The 15,746-nt window shown below is 36.4% G+C and overlaps 1 protein-coding gene across 1 annotated transcript; it reads left to right on the top strand.

The window, feature by feature from the left end:
• The first annotated feature begins 162 nt into the window (after positions 1-162).
• LOC136410486 (calcineurin subunit B type 2) lies at positions 163-3,534 on the top strand. Its single transcript, XM_066392667.1, has 5 exons — positions 163-348; positions 1,803-1,842; positions 1,974-2,150; positions 2,351-2,472; positions 2,529-3,534. Exons 1-5 carry the CDS (start codon positions 346-348, stop codon positions 2,697-2,699), a joined length of 513 nt encoding a protein of 170 aa, XP_066248764.1. The 5' UTR covers positions 163-345; the 3' UTR covers positions 2,700-3,534.
• Positions 3,535-15,746: the final 12,212 nt, after the last annotated feature.

The following is a 15,746-nucleotide window of genomic DNA, read 5'->3' as shown; positions in this document are numbered from 1 at the left end:
GATACCTGTATATAACCCTTATTCCTAAATAACTAAAGTAATTGAACCCTACATGCTTAATAAAAAGTTGTGGGGTTGCAACATCTCGCCCACAGTTTTGCCCATCCATGTTAACTGTCAAAGTCAAATTTCAATTCATGACATGACTTAATCGAAATTTGAAACATGCCAAATCCGAATCGAATTTTCCTTATCGTAAAACTCATAAACGAAAAGAATTTCGATTTATCGTCGAATTTGGAGATATCCCAGAAAGTGTTACTTAAACATTTCAATAGCTGAGAAAAATCGCAAAGTGCCGTAATTATTTGACGCCTTAAATCGTTCCGAACACCTGCATTGACCATGGTAAGTGCCCCACGGCAGATTCCCCTTAAAGGCATCCTCTTTTCCAGCCAACTTCTCTTAACCCACTTTACTAGGACAAGCCCTTTTCGTTTCCTTTCCAAGTCTACTGTTTCTGTTACTTTGGTGCTTTTATAAGGTTTCTGTTATAGGAATAGGACTCCCAATATCAATTGATTCTGGTGACTTCAAGGTTGAGAAACCTTGACTTGTTGACTGTATAATAATACAGTATTTAGTAAAAAGTTGAAAGAGGGTGCCAAGCTTCAAAAGAGTTTTTAAGTAGTTTAGTGTATACAGTTTAGTTACTTAATTGAACCTTCCCGGGAAAATATTTGTTAATCTTGCTTCTGTAGGTTCCTCTATAGTCATCGATGTATTTAAAATCCCCATTTTTCTTTTGCGATAAGGCAAAGTCAGAGTTCTGTTTCTACAATGGTATGGAGTATCAAGTAAAAAGTTTGACTCATCTGTAAGGCATAATATTTAGTTTGGGAGTGTATGATAATGTGGATATGATTGAGTTGATTTCAGGATTGTGACATGTGGTCAATTTTTCATTATTTATTAGCAATGCACTAAGCTGAAATGAGCACTCATGCTCCAGTAAAGTTTGAAACTAAGGAACTCTTGTGGAGAGCACTTCATTTCAGAGAGAATACTAATTTTACCATCTCATCTTTATTCCAGAAACTGCTGGCCTAAGGCATAGAAAGCATTACGAATCTGCTTATACTACAGTGGGTAGATTTGGTAATGATTGGTTATTGGTTCCTTTGCCTACCTTTTCAGTGAGCCTTTTTGGAAGTCTTTTTTTGTATCTGTCTATAAAATTATTTCTTTGTCTGCCCATTGAGGTGAGGAAGATATATAACTTGAATTCATTTAAGTACAGGCTAAAATTGTTCTTTTTTTATTGGCAGTGCATATTACTCTCTTGAAGAATATTTGGGTTGCATCTGGACGAGTGGTCTTGGGGTCTCGTACTTGGCATATTCCCTGTGACTGTCTAATTTTTATTCTGTTCTACTTAGGTATGCGCTATTGTAGATTTTCTTTATTAGTAATATATGAGAATTGAGTATATATGATCCTTGATAGGGAATTGCCTATGTATGAACTATGTTAATTTTAAATTTCTAGTCATTATGTAACATAATGTAACTTTTGACACTAAACTTGACCTTGACTTAAAGCTAAACTTAAATGCCTTCTCTGTTTTGTGTACTACTGAATGGAAAGCTGTTTTTGTCTAATTCTTTTTCCGTCCAGTGGTTCCTCTATTATGTACATATATACCTAACAATTTTTTCCATTATAGTCATAAGAACACACGTCACCCTTATTGGTCTCACGGCTTTCTTGTCGCTGTTGTAATATACATAAGTTTTTTTATTTAAAAAATAACAGTTTGTGAAGATATCTATTCACACATTTTCATGTTTTTGTCTTTTTAGGGTAATGAAAGTTCCTTGCCCATGGAGCTATGTTCCAATTGTAAGTATGAAAACCAGTGAACCAGCAATAGAACTTGATTAAAATCGATTATCTCGATGTATAGCAATAAATTATATATTTACATCCATATAGAGAAATAATACATTATTTACAACGTATTTTCACTATAGTTGATGCAGATGAAATCCGTCGTCTCGGCAAACGATTTCGAAAACTAGATCTGGATAATTCCGGCGCCCTTAGCATCGACGAGTTTATGTCGCTGCCAGAGTTGCAACAAAATCCCTTGGTGCAACGTGTTATCGACATTTTTGATGCTGACGGAAATGGTGAAGTCGATTTTAAAGGTAAAAATGCTAAATTTTCTAAGTTCTTCGTCCAAAGTCCTACTTTCTTCATTTGTCACAGATCTATGACATTCATACACTGTTTGCCTAACGCAATTTGTAGCGGGTAATTGCCACTCTTTTTAAAATCATAAGTGTTTTGAATGAATAAATATACTTTAGGGTTGTATGGGTTATAAGTTTTTGGTTACCTGTTTTAGAATTCATCCAAGGAGTGTCACAATTCAGCGTCAAAGGTGACAAACTTTCCAAATTGCGTTTCGCTTTCCGCATCTACGACATGGACAACGATGGATATATCTCCAACGGTGAACTTTTTCAGGTAGCTGTTAAAGTTGAAATTCCTTAAGAGCACTGGGAAGGCTTTTATTTCCACAGGTGTTAAAGATGATGGTGGGAAACAATTTAAAGGATACCCAATTACAGCAGATAGTCGACAAGACCATTCTTTTTGCCGACAAAGACGAGGACGGCAAGATATCTTTTGAGGAGTTTTGCAATGTCGTGGGCAACACCGACATCCACAAAAAGATGGTAGTAGATGTCTAAGAATGTCAGTACTTAAATTACATTTGGTCTTGGTTGGATCAAACTTCTGGTCGGTTCATAGTTCAATCAATTTAGCGGGACTAGGGTTACATTTAAGTCCTCTCACGTTGTTATTTTAATGACTGTTAAGTTCTTGATTACTCGTTTAAGTAGGATTTGTTCTAGTCAGATAATTATATTGCAAATTCAGTTTCGTTTTCACAGCTTTTGGGAATTTTAAATTCCTGTATTCTCTCGTAGTGGGTCGCAGTGGCCGTTCTTGCCACCTTATATTAACACGTAGTCGGAGAATATAATCTCTTTCATTACCTAATTATTGTAAAAATATATATTATGATCGTTGCACGAGAAGCTTATTGTATAGTGTTATTAACAATCTATGTGGTTGTTCTTTATGATAATTCTAGGTGTCATGTGTTTAGCGCTTGAAGGTCTAACTCAGCCCCTATAGGCCTATGTTATTGTCAAGATAGGCCTGAGGGAGGCGGCTCTATAGTGGTAAATCTCGTTTATTTACGGTAGATACGGAACAAGCGGCTTTTGATTATTATTATGGGTGGGTCAACAGTCTCTCGAGAGTTCTACCGATGGAAAATCGAATATCTTTCTCGCCATGAAAATACGTCAGGTTCAGCATTTTATAGAATCAAATGTATATTTCCTTAGGTTAGAGACATGATCGATGGATAAGTGTCGCTAAAAGCTTACTATTACGAATATATGCGGTTTTTATCCAGCAAGTACTTGTAATTAGAGAGTTTCTTTTGAATATAATGTTAAATCTAATGCGTGATTATATATTTTAGGTTACGTTAATAAATATTATTTACCTCTCGATGATTCTGAACTTATTACATTTTTACATTTTTTTTTCAGATTAGAAGATATTAGAGTCAGTTAAAAAATATTTTTGTGGCGCTATTTATCACTCAAAAGTCCTAAACGCAGTGAAGATGGTGCCACGTACAAAATCTAGCATTTTTTTCTAGTGAAAATTCGAACAAATCTGAGTGAGTTGTGGATCATGTAGGTGGTTCCCATAGAGAAGAGAACCTAACGTAGAACTAAATCGTTCATGGGACTGGTGAGGATGTGTGGCTTCACTAGTTGAGTTCTGTTGTGAAAAATTTAAATACATGGTGTTGTGAGCGGTGTTTCAATTTTCTAATTATATACCTAAAGAAGTGTACTACAGGTCAGTAGTTTGATATATCTATTAGCCACGAATCTTACTTTCCATTTTAGGATGGAAGGATAATAAGGATATTTTACGTAAGTACGAAATTTTTAAATATAAATGCTTGCTTATCTAGGTGTTGTTTTCATTCACACGCCTTACCGTCTACCCCTAAATAAAGTATAATTTCAAGTTTAGTTATAAAGCTTATATAACAAAAATACCGATTTGAAATTGGAGTTGCTTACTTTTTATGTTGTTAAATATTTTTTAAATTAAATTGCCCACCAAACTCGGATCTAGATTTGACTGTGAAATCCCTGCGATATGTCATAGGTGTGCTGGCACCGTTATCATTTAACGGCGAATTCATGTTTACAGAACTTATCAGGCTGTCGCGTATGGTGGGTTCCAACCAAATGCATTAAGATTCAGCTCTATGTTCATTTGGTACTCTGCGACATCTTTTAGCAAAACTGAAACGGCGTGTTTTAATGATCGACAATGTTACACTTTTTCCTTACTTTGCACATAATTCACATATTTTAGAAACACTCAGTATAAATATCTCATTACATCAGATGATCTCGTATAACGTGGAATTAATGCCGGCAGGGCCCTGGACCATGCAATTACCTGGTATGGCAGGATTTCGAATAAAAAACCCCCAAAAAAATGATAGATCTATATTTTATTGCTACTGCCTTAAATTATATCTGTCTGCTTAAAAGCCAATTTAATTTATAAAGAAAAATACACCTCAATGTCACTTTGGTTACATTATTGCAGGGAGGCACGTTGGCTACATCTTAGAAGCTGCCTGTCTTGAATGTGGGGAGTAGAAAGTTCTTGGCAATTACGCCAGTAAATACAGGGTGAGTCGCAACGAAACTGAGACAGAGCAGGTGTGTGTGGGGGACCTCAAAATATGACGATTTGGTGAGTTTTTGTTTTCTACGGTTGATAATTGAGGAGATATTGACTTCCGAAGTTGGCTTCAAAATTTCTAAAAAAAACAGCATATTTCAATAATGCGTCATCGCAACGCAACCAAATTTGGAACATATTTTATTCTTATCAACATCTTTAATTGGTAGAAATGTGAAATTGATAGATGCTCAATAAGGGTTGGATTAGGGATAAGGTAAAGTCTAAAAGAGTTGGGATTTTTTTATCCGTAAATCAACTATCAAACGAACAATACCGTGTAATACTGAATTTCATTTTAAAGCTTTTATTCCTCTTCAAAATTTGTCGAAAACCTTATCATTTTTGATAAAATCGCAGTCTGACGAGATAGAACCAAATCAAATTTAAAGGGATTATCAGTCAAATGTAAAGCCACATTTAGAATAACTGTCATTTACATGACTTTGGCAAATTCCAAATAGCTTACAGGTAATCTATAATTAACCTTAAAGGAAATCCCTTTAAATTTGATTTGGTTCTGTCCCAGAAAACTGCGATTTTATCAAATATGATAAGGTTTTCGACAAATTTTGAAGGGGAATAAAAGTTTTAGAATTAAATTCAATATTACATGGTATTGTTCGTTTGATAGTTGCTTTACGGATAAAAAAATTCCAACTCTTTTAGACTTTACCTTATCCCTAATCCAACCCTTATTGAGCATCTATCGATTTCACATTTCTACCAATTAAAGATGTTGATAAGAATAAAATATGTTCCAAATTTGATTACGTTGTGATGACGCATTATTGAAATGTGCTGTTTTTTTTTAGAAATTTTCAAGCCAACTTCGGAAGTCAATATCTCCTCAATTATCAACCGTAGAAAAAAACTTCAACAAATCCTCATATTTTGGGGTTCTCTATAAGCACTTTATTTGCGTCGCTTCCGTTAAGGCTCACCCTGTATACAGGGTTTACAAAAAAAAATGATTCAGAAATGCAGGGCGTGATTCCTTGTTCCATTCTAAGGAAAAAGTTCCTCTTAACATGGTGGTCTGCAAACGCACCGTTTTCGAGGTACGGGGTGTCAAAAAAACAAGATCAAAAACAGTTTTATCTTTTTTTCCTTTCTTAAAGCTGTTCTACATGTCCACCTGCCACTTGTACATGGAATTCACATCTTCGTCGAAAAAAAGCTCTTATTCTTTGGAACAACCCTAGATTTCGTCTAATTGTTTGGCACTCATTTTCTATTCGCTGCTGTAGTTCATCCACAATATTAATTTGCCTCGAATATACCAGTTACTAAATGGCATTTGCAACATTACATTTCCATGAGCAGAAAGCAAGAACAACAAATACAGCAACTACGATATTCTTTTTTTTGACACCCTGTATCTCGAAAGCGGTGCGTTTGCGGACCCATGTTAATGGGAACTTTTTTCTTGGAATGGGCCGAGGAATCACACCCTTTGTTCCTTAACCCTTTTTTTTTTAAACACTCTGTATTGACATTATGGATATTAGTCTGATCATCAAAGAAAATTGACGTGGTTCCTGGGGAAAAAGCAACCAGGTGGAACCCAAGAATCTGATCCCACATGGTTTCTCGTTCTTCCTGACTCGACTAACACCGCGACTGCTTACATGTCTCAACAGGCTTTTTATTAGATTTAAAGCTGGATTTTTTCTATAAAACTGTCACTCACTCACATTGAGGGCATATGTGCGAGCTGTAGTTCCAGGTACAACTCAATTGCTTGTTTCACAATACCGGGTACGACTGTCAAAGTATCTATAAGCAAATTTTTCCATTTTTCGCGTTACCAAATGATTATTGGGATACCACGAACTTTCAGAGATTAAAGAGACGAAGTCTTCATTATTGACGATGAACCACTGATATATTATTGGTACAACTTGAACATGATTTGTTTTTTGTCTCAGTAGTACCAGCGCTTTGGCAAGTGATTATGAAACCCTGCAGTTTGGCTTTATTTGTAGAACTGTATCAACGCAGTGAAATATGTAGCTGACGTAGCTAGTGCAACTAAAATCGTGGACTTTCTCACTTCAAAGTACTCACCAGCAGTAAATCGCATTCGATTCTTAGCCACATAATTAGCTAGCGACAGCAGTTCCTGGTAGTTTGTCGACTGACATTCCCCTTGGTGCTGGAGATGGTAACATGTCTCCAGAAGCTTTCCCATCTCCAAACACACTGTATCACACATGAAGGCTATGCAACATGGGGAAATCTAAAATTTAGTGGTACCCTTCAAATAAGAGAAGCTTCTCAAAGAAAATGAATGTCTACCGAGGAAAATATAAAATGTGATATTGGATTTAGCATATTTTGCCAAAAGAACACTCCTTCAGACCTCGGCCGAGTCTTGATGTTATTAAATACCAAAGTGAAATTCAACCCAATTACTGTGATGTGGAAGAACCATTGTCCAAATTGGAGAAGTAAAGATTGGCCGAAGACTTCATTGAAGAAGTCAGTTGTCCCTCGAGCCTTGAAAACTAGAGCTCTTGCTCCTTTCAAGTCTAGAAGCTTGCTTTCTCTTAGTTTTCTATTGGCCTTCGTCAGTTGCATATCTACCTTGCGTATCACCAGTGCCATCGCAATTGAATAGTATCCCAGATAGTAGAATTGAAACGTGGAAAAAATCATAACACTTAAGGCTCCGAAAATAGTATGGCAACTAGTATAAATATCGGCCAAGACGTAAAATGATTCCGCGGTTGATAGAACATTAACGATGAAAATTGCACTAAACATTGTAACAGAAAACCGTCCGTCTACAACACCGAATCCACCCATCTTCCTATAGAATCTCTGCCATAAATTGTTGTTTTTCAGGTATGAGCATACTATGCTCATGCTTAATACGTAGTAGATTATATCCGAAATCAAGTGGATGTAACTAATTCCAATTATTTCTGTAACCATTCTTTTGCAGGTTCCACGATAGCTCATCATTGAAACTGCCAGCAATGCGGTTTGGAAAATCACAAAAACTGCTGCCTTCAGGTAGAATTTCGTCGTCTTTTCTTCTCCAGGACTGGGAATAATTGCCAACAATTGCAAAAAATTAGTAAATTTTCTATATATTGTTGTTGTAATGAGCATTGTCGTTACAATGCTAGACTTGTAAGCACTCAGCGGTTGCCTGAATGGAAGTCTTTGAGGGTATAATTCGCTGTCCTGTTTCGTGTCTACAACAAATGGACTGCAAATAAGGACTTTCGGGTAAATAATTTAATTCTAACGATACCCAAAGGAATTCTGATTACACTTGGTTAATTGATTACACTATTTTGTGGAACGCATAAGTGTGACCCACTTTAAGAGTCAGACATCCCTGTAAAATCTTTAATGAATCGTTCAATGTGAAAAAAATTATAACAAAAAGAGATTTACTTCATTTTAAAAAGCACTTGCTTCGATTAATCCACCGCTCAACTGGATACTTTTCTCGTATCTTGTTCTAGTATTGCGCATCACTTTCCTGAAAGATAAGAGAGTAACCTTTTCACAAGCGCGTTTCAGCCTCATGCATAGTTCTCTACTTCTGGGGCGGTTTTTATAATTTTTTTACCCAAGAGTACCTCACAAAAAGAAATCTAATGGAGTCAGATCCGGCGATCTGGGTGGCCATTGTATTAATGGACTGTTCTGTCCGATCCATTGATTGGGAAAGTTTGTATTTAACCACTTCTGAACAATTTTCGCGTTATGTAGAGGACTTTGATGAAGTTGAAAGTACATGTTATTTGTGTGTAATAGTGGAAGATCGTCAATCGCATCGGATAATTAAATTCTCAATAGTTCTAAAAAACTTGCAGAATTCATATTGCCTACTTGATCAAAAATTTGATTGTTCTATAACTTTTTATGGATAAACATTTTTTAACGAAATTTGAGATACAACCATTTTGAATTATTCTAGAGTTATTACTAAAGTTAAACTTAAAATAAAAAATTCCTTAATGCGTTTTCTTGAATTTTCGCCATGAGAAAGGGGCAATTTAAAGTTGGATTTTAAGCGAGTATAATGAGAACTTGTCACAAACTAGAGTTTTTGGTGCCTTACAACATATAAAAAAATGATCAAAGTCGGACCACAAATAAAAAAATTACATTTTTCCCGCTCCTAAGTGGATAACACTGTAATAATAAGTAATTTGTTTGCGCTAATTTAGTATTTCACTCAGATTCTTAGCCTATTTATAGAAAATTGTCCTTTTCAATGTCGTCTCTCCTTCTCCTTCAAATGCTATATTCGCATCGGAGGCTCGTACTATCTCCTAGATTTAACATACGGATAATGTCAATTCTTCGCAATGGGTCTAAGGTGAAACTATAATCATACGCTCAGTTGGCTATGGAAACTGGCAGAACGTCGAAACAGTTGCAGGATGTATTGCTGCTGCGCACTACGTGCTAATTGAAAAATGGTTGATTTGCTGACGTCGATTAATTAAGTTAAATGCATGCGCAGTTATTACACAATTACGCTTAGTAGAGCACCTGTGGACATCGATCGTTGGCTGTCTTAGGCTTTATCTCTCCCAGTTTAATTATTTTTATATTTTTTTCATTTTTCCAAGGTGGTCTGTCCTCATCGTGATGCCGGATGTTGCTACTCGGCGTGGAGATAGAACAATTCTCTTCTTATTTTCTCTTGATCTTCTCTCTGATAAACTATGATCATTAAGTATTGTTGAGCACTCCGGTGCTGTTGACCTTGTCGGTCAATGGGATGCGGAGGATGCGACGGTAAAACCACATTTCAAATACCCCTAACTGTTGCTCAGATGATCCGGTGGGGGCTCATCTCTCGTATCTGTAAATAAGTACTGAGAGAACTTGAAGGTGAACAAGAAGGTGCCAATCTCTCTTTACGGAAACGTGTATCTCCATAAGATCGTATTGAGAGAAACGTCATGATCCTGCTGTCCTCACTCTGCTATCAAATATACAAACAACATAAAGACAAGACAACTCCTTGCAGGTGTATGCTGCGCGATATTCTATTAGCTAATTTCATGAGGAAAAGTGCAGGGACTCACCAGATCACTCCTCTAGCTTTATTTCTGTAAGGGCGACGCAATGCAATAACCGAAAGGGGCGAAACGCAACCGGGGAAAAGTCATCTAATAGTCATTCCAGGGCACCCATGGAAGTTTGGGGGGACTCGTTGATCTTTTAACATCAATAAGAAATTGAAAAAGACAAAATGCAGCTTGGGAAAATCCACCCAATAGTCGCTCTAGAGGTTTTGGACGAGTCCTGGTACCTTAGCATAATCGGACGGAAGGGTGCGTGGAAACAAGACTTGACCTTGTCAACGTGAGAGTGGTGCAGAATCTGCCTCAGTACCTTTGAAATTTTGACCTTGACCCCTTGAGGTTCGATTTTATGGGGATTTGAGACGGTGATGCGGACATCTGCCGGACATGTTTGAGCATGATTCGACCATATTAAGCTCCGACACTAAATTCAATGTCGCCTGTAAATTCGTCAAGGTGGAAATGGTAAAAGGGCATCCGAAGGGCTGGCCAGTTTCAGGAGCGACACTCTTTTACATCAAGTTGCATCGGGAAGAGGCGCCCATTTGAATTAATACCAGTTTGTTGAGCTGTACTTCCTACCTCCTGTCAAGTTATTATTAGATCCTAAATGAAATGGACTGTATAATTTCATAAAAGCCTTAAGATATAAGCATTATTCCCCCATTTTTTATTCGAACGACAAATTACTCCCATTTAGTAATTCCGTTAGTGCTTAGAAATTAGGCAGAGTGTTAGACCTTCACTCTGCATTGCGGCTAGAGCATGGGTCGCACGCGAAATTTCTCAAGTCTAATGCTGAAGATTTTCTTAAAATATCTTCAATGGCTGGTTCTTATTCCAAGACCCGGTCAGCACAACTCGCTACATTTCTATGCAAAGGCAATAGTCGTTATTGTCATTCAATCCTTTCTTGTGGTCAACGCAATTAAATTTCGGTACGTGTGCAAACAGTCTTCGTATCAACTGATGGCTGTCGACTACTTTCAAGACGCGTCCGAAATTCTGACTTTCATTCTATGCCTAATTATTACCTGGTCCTACTTGCAGAATCACTTGTGGCAAAAATTGTACGAAAAGGTGCGAGTAGCGTCCATCCAGCATTCGTCCGTTACCATCGGAGTATTAGGTGTGTTTTGGTTCTATAATGTCTGCTTCCCTCTATTAACTTATCTCGTGACGAGTTACGTCGATTCAACGTGCAAGAACTTGTATGCCTCACTAAACATCGTTTTTTATCCGATGTTCCAAACCTACTGCGTGAACTGTTACTCACTGCTGATGCTGCTGCTGGTAGAGAAGATCAAAGTGCAGGTACGGCAGGCAAACCAGCAGCTTATCTTGACCAGCAAAACTAGCGATTTGGAGAAAAGTAGAGAGATGATCTTGAGAGTTCGGTCATCGACTCGTATTTTCAACAGCGTTTTTGGAAATTGTCTTGTAATACAATTTGGACAGTGGGTGGCCCACATAATAATGCTGGCGTTAAACTTTATCATTTACCTCAAATCTGACCAACCAGAAAAATTGGTGGCAATTTGGATACCAATTCTGGGTTTTATCGTTAATGTTGTTGTCACATCGGTAAGAACGAGGTCGTGGGGAAATTTACACTTAGAAAAATCATTTTCAGCTTGCTCCCAGTTCCATCGCCTTCATGTGCGACACAGTAACAACAGAGATGGAAAAGTTTCTCGACTCTTGCTATCAGCTTCAGCACAAGTTTGATTGTCGCTCTTCCACTTACCAGCAGCTGCAGTCTATGATTTATTTCGTCACTAATAACGAAATGAAATTCACGGCCGCAGAATATTTTGATGTGAAACGATCGACTATTTTGTCTGTAATCTCAGTCTCCATGACGTATTTTGTGGCTTTGGTGAATTTTTTCAGGTAGATTTGTAACGTAAATATTTGAAAATTTAATGGAGAAACAGATGAATGAGAGTTGCCGCTGGCAAGAAATAAAATGAAGAGACTCCGACAAGCGCAGATACCAACTCGTTAAGATAAGTTCAGTTAAGGTGCCATTGTGAGGTGAGTTGTAAGGGATATCTGTAAGGAAAAAATTTCTTTTTGGTCAAGTCTTTGCTAGCTTGATGTAGAAAAGATCCATTTAAAAATCGTATAATATTCAGTGCGTCTAAGATAAGAATGACCAATACGGGATCTCATAAAGGGTAATAGATACAGATCCAGTTAGTTTGGCTATTCAAACGAGTAGTTTCATGATCCAAACCGATCCAAAACTTTTTTTTATTTTGGAATAATTTGGATTTTTTAAAATTTTGTTTATTGTTTCTATACAGGGTGTTTTACAATTTATCGGACAGACTTTAACCACATATACATCGTTAGATAACACGTTCATATAAACATATACATATATACGATACACGTTCAAAAAAATCCAAGTTCTACAGGTAACAAGATAAACAACAACAAAAATTTATTTATTGCATTAAACTGATTCGTCCATTTGTCTGCATTAAAGTTGACACGTCACGTACAAATTAACAACAAAAGTGCAAAAAACGTTCATGTTTCTCCATACTAATAAGAGAACAACAATACTTAAAGTTTCATCATTGTTTGTGATCCGTTTGGAAAACGGTCAATTTGCGGCAATTTGAATAAGAAAGTGTTCTCTGTCCGAGCACGTATGTATGTGATTTATGCACGACAGAGCGCCTCCACATTTTCGTTCAGATGTCCAAAGTTTTTTAACTCAAGTACACAGAATATGCTGGATCGAGGGGGGTGAACCAGTACCTTGGCCTCCGTGATCTCCAGATCTAAATTCTTTGGATTTATTTTTTATGGGGGCATTTTAAAAAACGTAGTCTACAGTAACGAAGTTCAGAATATTGACGAATTGCGAGGCTGAATGACAACGGCGTCCAATAATTTACGTTATGGAGAGCAGCAGGCAAGGGGAACATTCGAACTAGTGTGCTCCAATTGGGTTTGATGGGCTCAAGCTTAGTTTCAAACCAATGAAATCATGTTTTGGACAGTTTTTGAATAACAGAATAAATAAACTTTTATTATTGCTTGTCTTGCTACCTGTAGAACTTTCATTAGAATTTTATTGATAATTTGTCTTTTTTAGTAACAGTGCATACGTGGTCGAAGTTTGTCCGATAAGTTGTGAAACATCACACTTCTCCATTGTATCTTATGACGTTTCGTTTGTCGGGCACCTTCATCAAGTTTTATTGCTAAATGTACGGTTGTAATAAGGAAAATAGAGATAATAATAAGATGGGTCACTTGATACAGCGGTTTCTACAAACTATTAAAATCATTTGGAATCAGGTCCTATAGGCTCCTGGTTTTTAGAGGATGAGGCAAATTCTGGTCCATATTGTGCACAATCTTGATATTTAAAATAGAAAACCGGTATTACTAATTAATTGCTTAATTAGCAATATGGGTAATAAAAGGCAACATGATTGTTATATATGCATCAATAACAAATAAAGAGTAAAGTGATGACTAATTAACTATATTTACTTGTTTTTATCAATACATTTATAATACATTGTTGCTAGTAATATACAGGGGATTTCGTAAATATACGGCGCCACTTTAAGGGGTCTCCTTGGGTCAAAATAAGAAAAGAAGAAAAGTTTTCAAATTAGATGTCGCTTTATTCCCTCAGTACAGGGTATCGATTTTGAAAAAAAAATTTATTACTTTTTCTATTTTACATAAAATTATCGTCATTTAATAACAATGTAGTGTGTATTTTAGATTTATCAGAGTGCATTCGGAAATTACGGGGGCGTGCCCACGGGGTAGGTTTGTCGGAATGTTACACAAAAATAGTAACGCCCAGTAGATTTTTGCAATTTTCATTAACAAAAATATCAATTTTTTCTCCCTTGACTTTCTTCACCTCTAGTTTTGTTTTCGTCACTGAAATTCAATTCCAAACTCTTGTAGGTACTTAAACAAACGTAATACAACTCAAAAATTTGAATAAGTGGACCCATCGCTTTAAAATCCGTAAAAATGGTTTAAAATGACTATCGCGAATTAAGCGCACTACTTCTACGGAAAATTGGAACATTTCGTATTTCCATAAATTTTGAAATTTCGGGAAAATACCCAGGAAACAAAGGCTTACCTACCCTTAGGGGGGTTATTTACCTTGCCAAGAAGTGAACATCGCCGTTTATCGTAGTTCATTTGTCTAATTTTTTACGAACAGATAGGTAGTAAAAATGTCTGATTCAGATAGTGAAAGTGACCCGTCAAATACCCTGATATGGTGGCTATCGAGGACGTATTAAAGACGTATTAGTTATGCTTTGTTTATGTTAAATGTGGTGTGGTTCCTCCAACAGCACCACGCACTCCGTTCCTCCACCCTCAAGGTGCCTTGGATCCTTCCATCGGACCGAACATTTGAGGTACTGCTGATTAAACGCAACGTGCGCTCTTGCCGTATGTAGAGAGTGTAGGGGGGGTGTCGAGAGAACCAATCACAGAGCAAGTTTCCAGCATCTCGTCGCAGGATAACAAAATGTTTTGTTCCTCATTTTGCGGTGAGGTGAGGGGCGAGGTGCGATGCTCAGTGAACAATTTCGGTTTGTTTGCTGAGCATGATTCTGTTGCTTTGATCCACCGTTGCTGGATGGCGAGATGGAGGTCGAGGTGTCCGGCGAGGGGCGATGCTTCACAATGCTTCTATTCTTACGTTTAGTTTTTAACAGAAGGAAATCTCAAGCTCAGAAATTATATGTATACAGGGTGTTTGGAAAAGTTGGTACTAAACTCAAGAAGGTGAATGTAGAGCCAAAAATGGTAAAAACTTTCTTATAAATATTGGTTCGACGGAGCACCGTTCCTGGGAAATGGCCCTCCAAAGGGGTCTTATCATTTGGATACTTTTGAAAATAACTTTCTTTCAGATTGAAATAATGTAATTAAAATTATAGGTACATAGATCATACCGTAAGAGTCTTTAACTATCCTAAGTTTAATCAAAATTGTAAATAAATTTATAACTACTATTAATAGAAATTTTTAGATTTTTTTTATTCCTTTGAATTATCAAGCAATTAATATTATTTATTAATGAATTAGACTTTCTTGAAGAAAAAATTTCTTTCCTTTTTTTTTCGAATTCTGCGTAGTTTATTCAGAAATAATTATTTTTTAACATTTTCACATAGTAGGCATCTTTCACTATAGTGATTGTCACTTTCGTGTGCTATTCGTATGTTATTCTTACGTTTTTTTAGTTTCTTAGTAGTGATCTTTGTGCTTGACTTTGCATTACATTTGACTTTTTTACAAACTGTGAATATGAATATGAAATGTGAAATATTTGTTAAAAATGTGAAAGTGACAATCACTGCAACGAAATTGTCACCATAAAAGATGTCTATTATGTGAAAATGTTAAAAAATGTTACTGTTCTGAGTCATACATTATTTAAAAAATAATTATTTCTGACTAAATTACGTAGAATTCGAAAAAAAGTGGAGAAATTGATTCTTCAAAAGTCTAATTCATTAGAAAATAATATTTGCTTGATAATTCAAAGAAATAGGAAAACATCGAAAAATTTCTGTTAATGGTAGTTAGAAATCTACTCTTATTATAATCGATTTTGATGAAACTTATGATGGTTAAAGACCGTTATGGTATAATTATTATCTCCCGTTTTCGTTCCATTATTTTAATCAGAAAAAAAATGATTTAAAGAAGTATCCAAATGATAGGGCCTCTTTGGAGGGCCATATCTCAGTAACGGTGCTCCGTTGGACCAATGTTTACGAAACTTTTTTTACTATTTTTGGCTCTACTTTTACCTCCTTAAGGTCTTTACCAACTTTTCCAAGCGTCTTGTGTTTCAGTGTCCTGAGG

This window comes from Euwallacea similis, chromosome 8 (assembly GCF_039881205.1).
Source record: "Euwallacea similis isolate ESF13 chromosome 8, ESF131.1, whole genome shotgun sequence".
Taxonomy (NCBI): Eukaryota; Metazoa; Arthropoda; class Insecta; order Coleoptera; family Curculionidae; genus Euwallacea; species Euwallacea similis.
The sequence above is the reverse complement of the archived record's forward strand: the minus strand, read 5'-3'. Positions and strand labels throughout refer to the sequence as shown.

Excerpts from the sequence above, each read along its gene's own strand:
- LOC136410486 (XM_066392667.1), top strand. Across the intron at positions 1,843-1,973 it reads CATGGAGCTATGTTCCAATT|TTGATGCAGATGAAATCCGT; the intron begins GTAAGTATGAAA and ends TTTTCACTATAG. Across the intron at positions 2,473-2,528 it reads CCAACGGTGAACTTTTTCAG|GTGTTAAAGATGATGGTGGG; the intron begins GTAGCTGTTAAA and ends TTATTTCCACAG.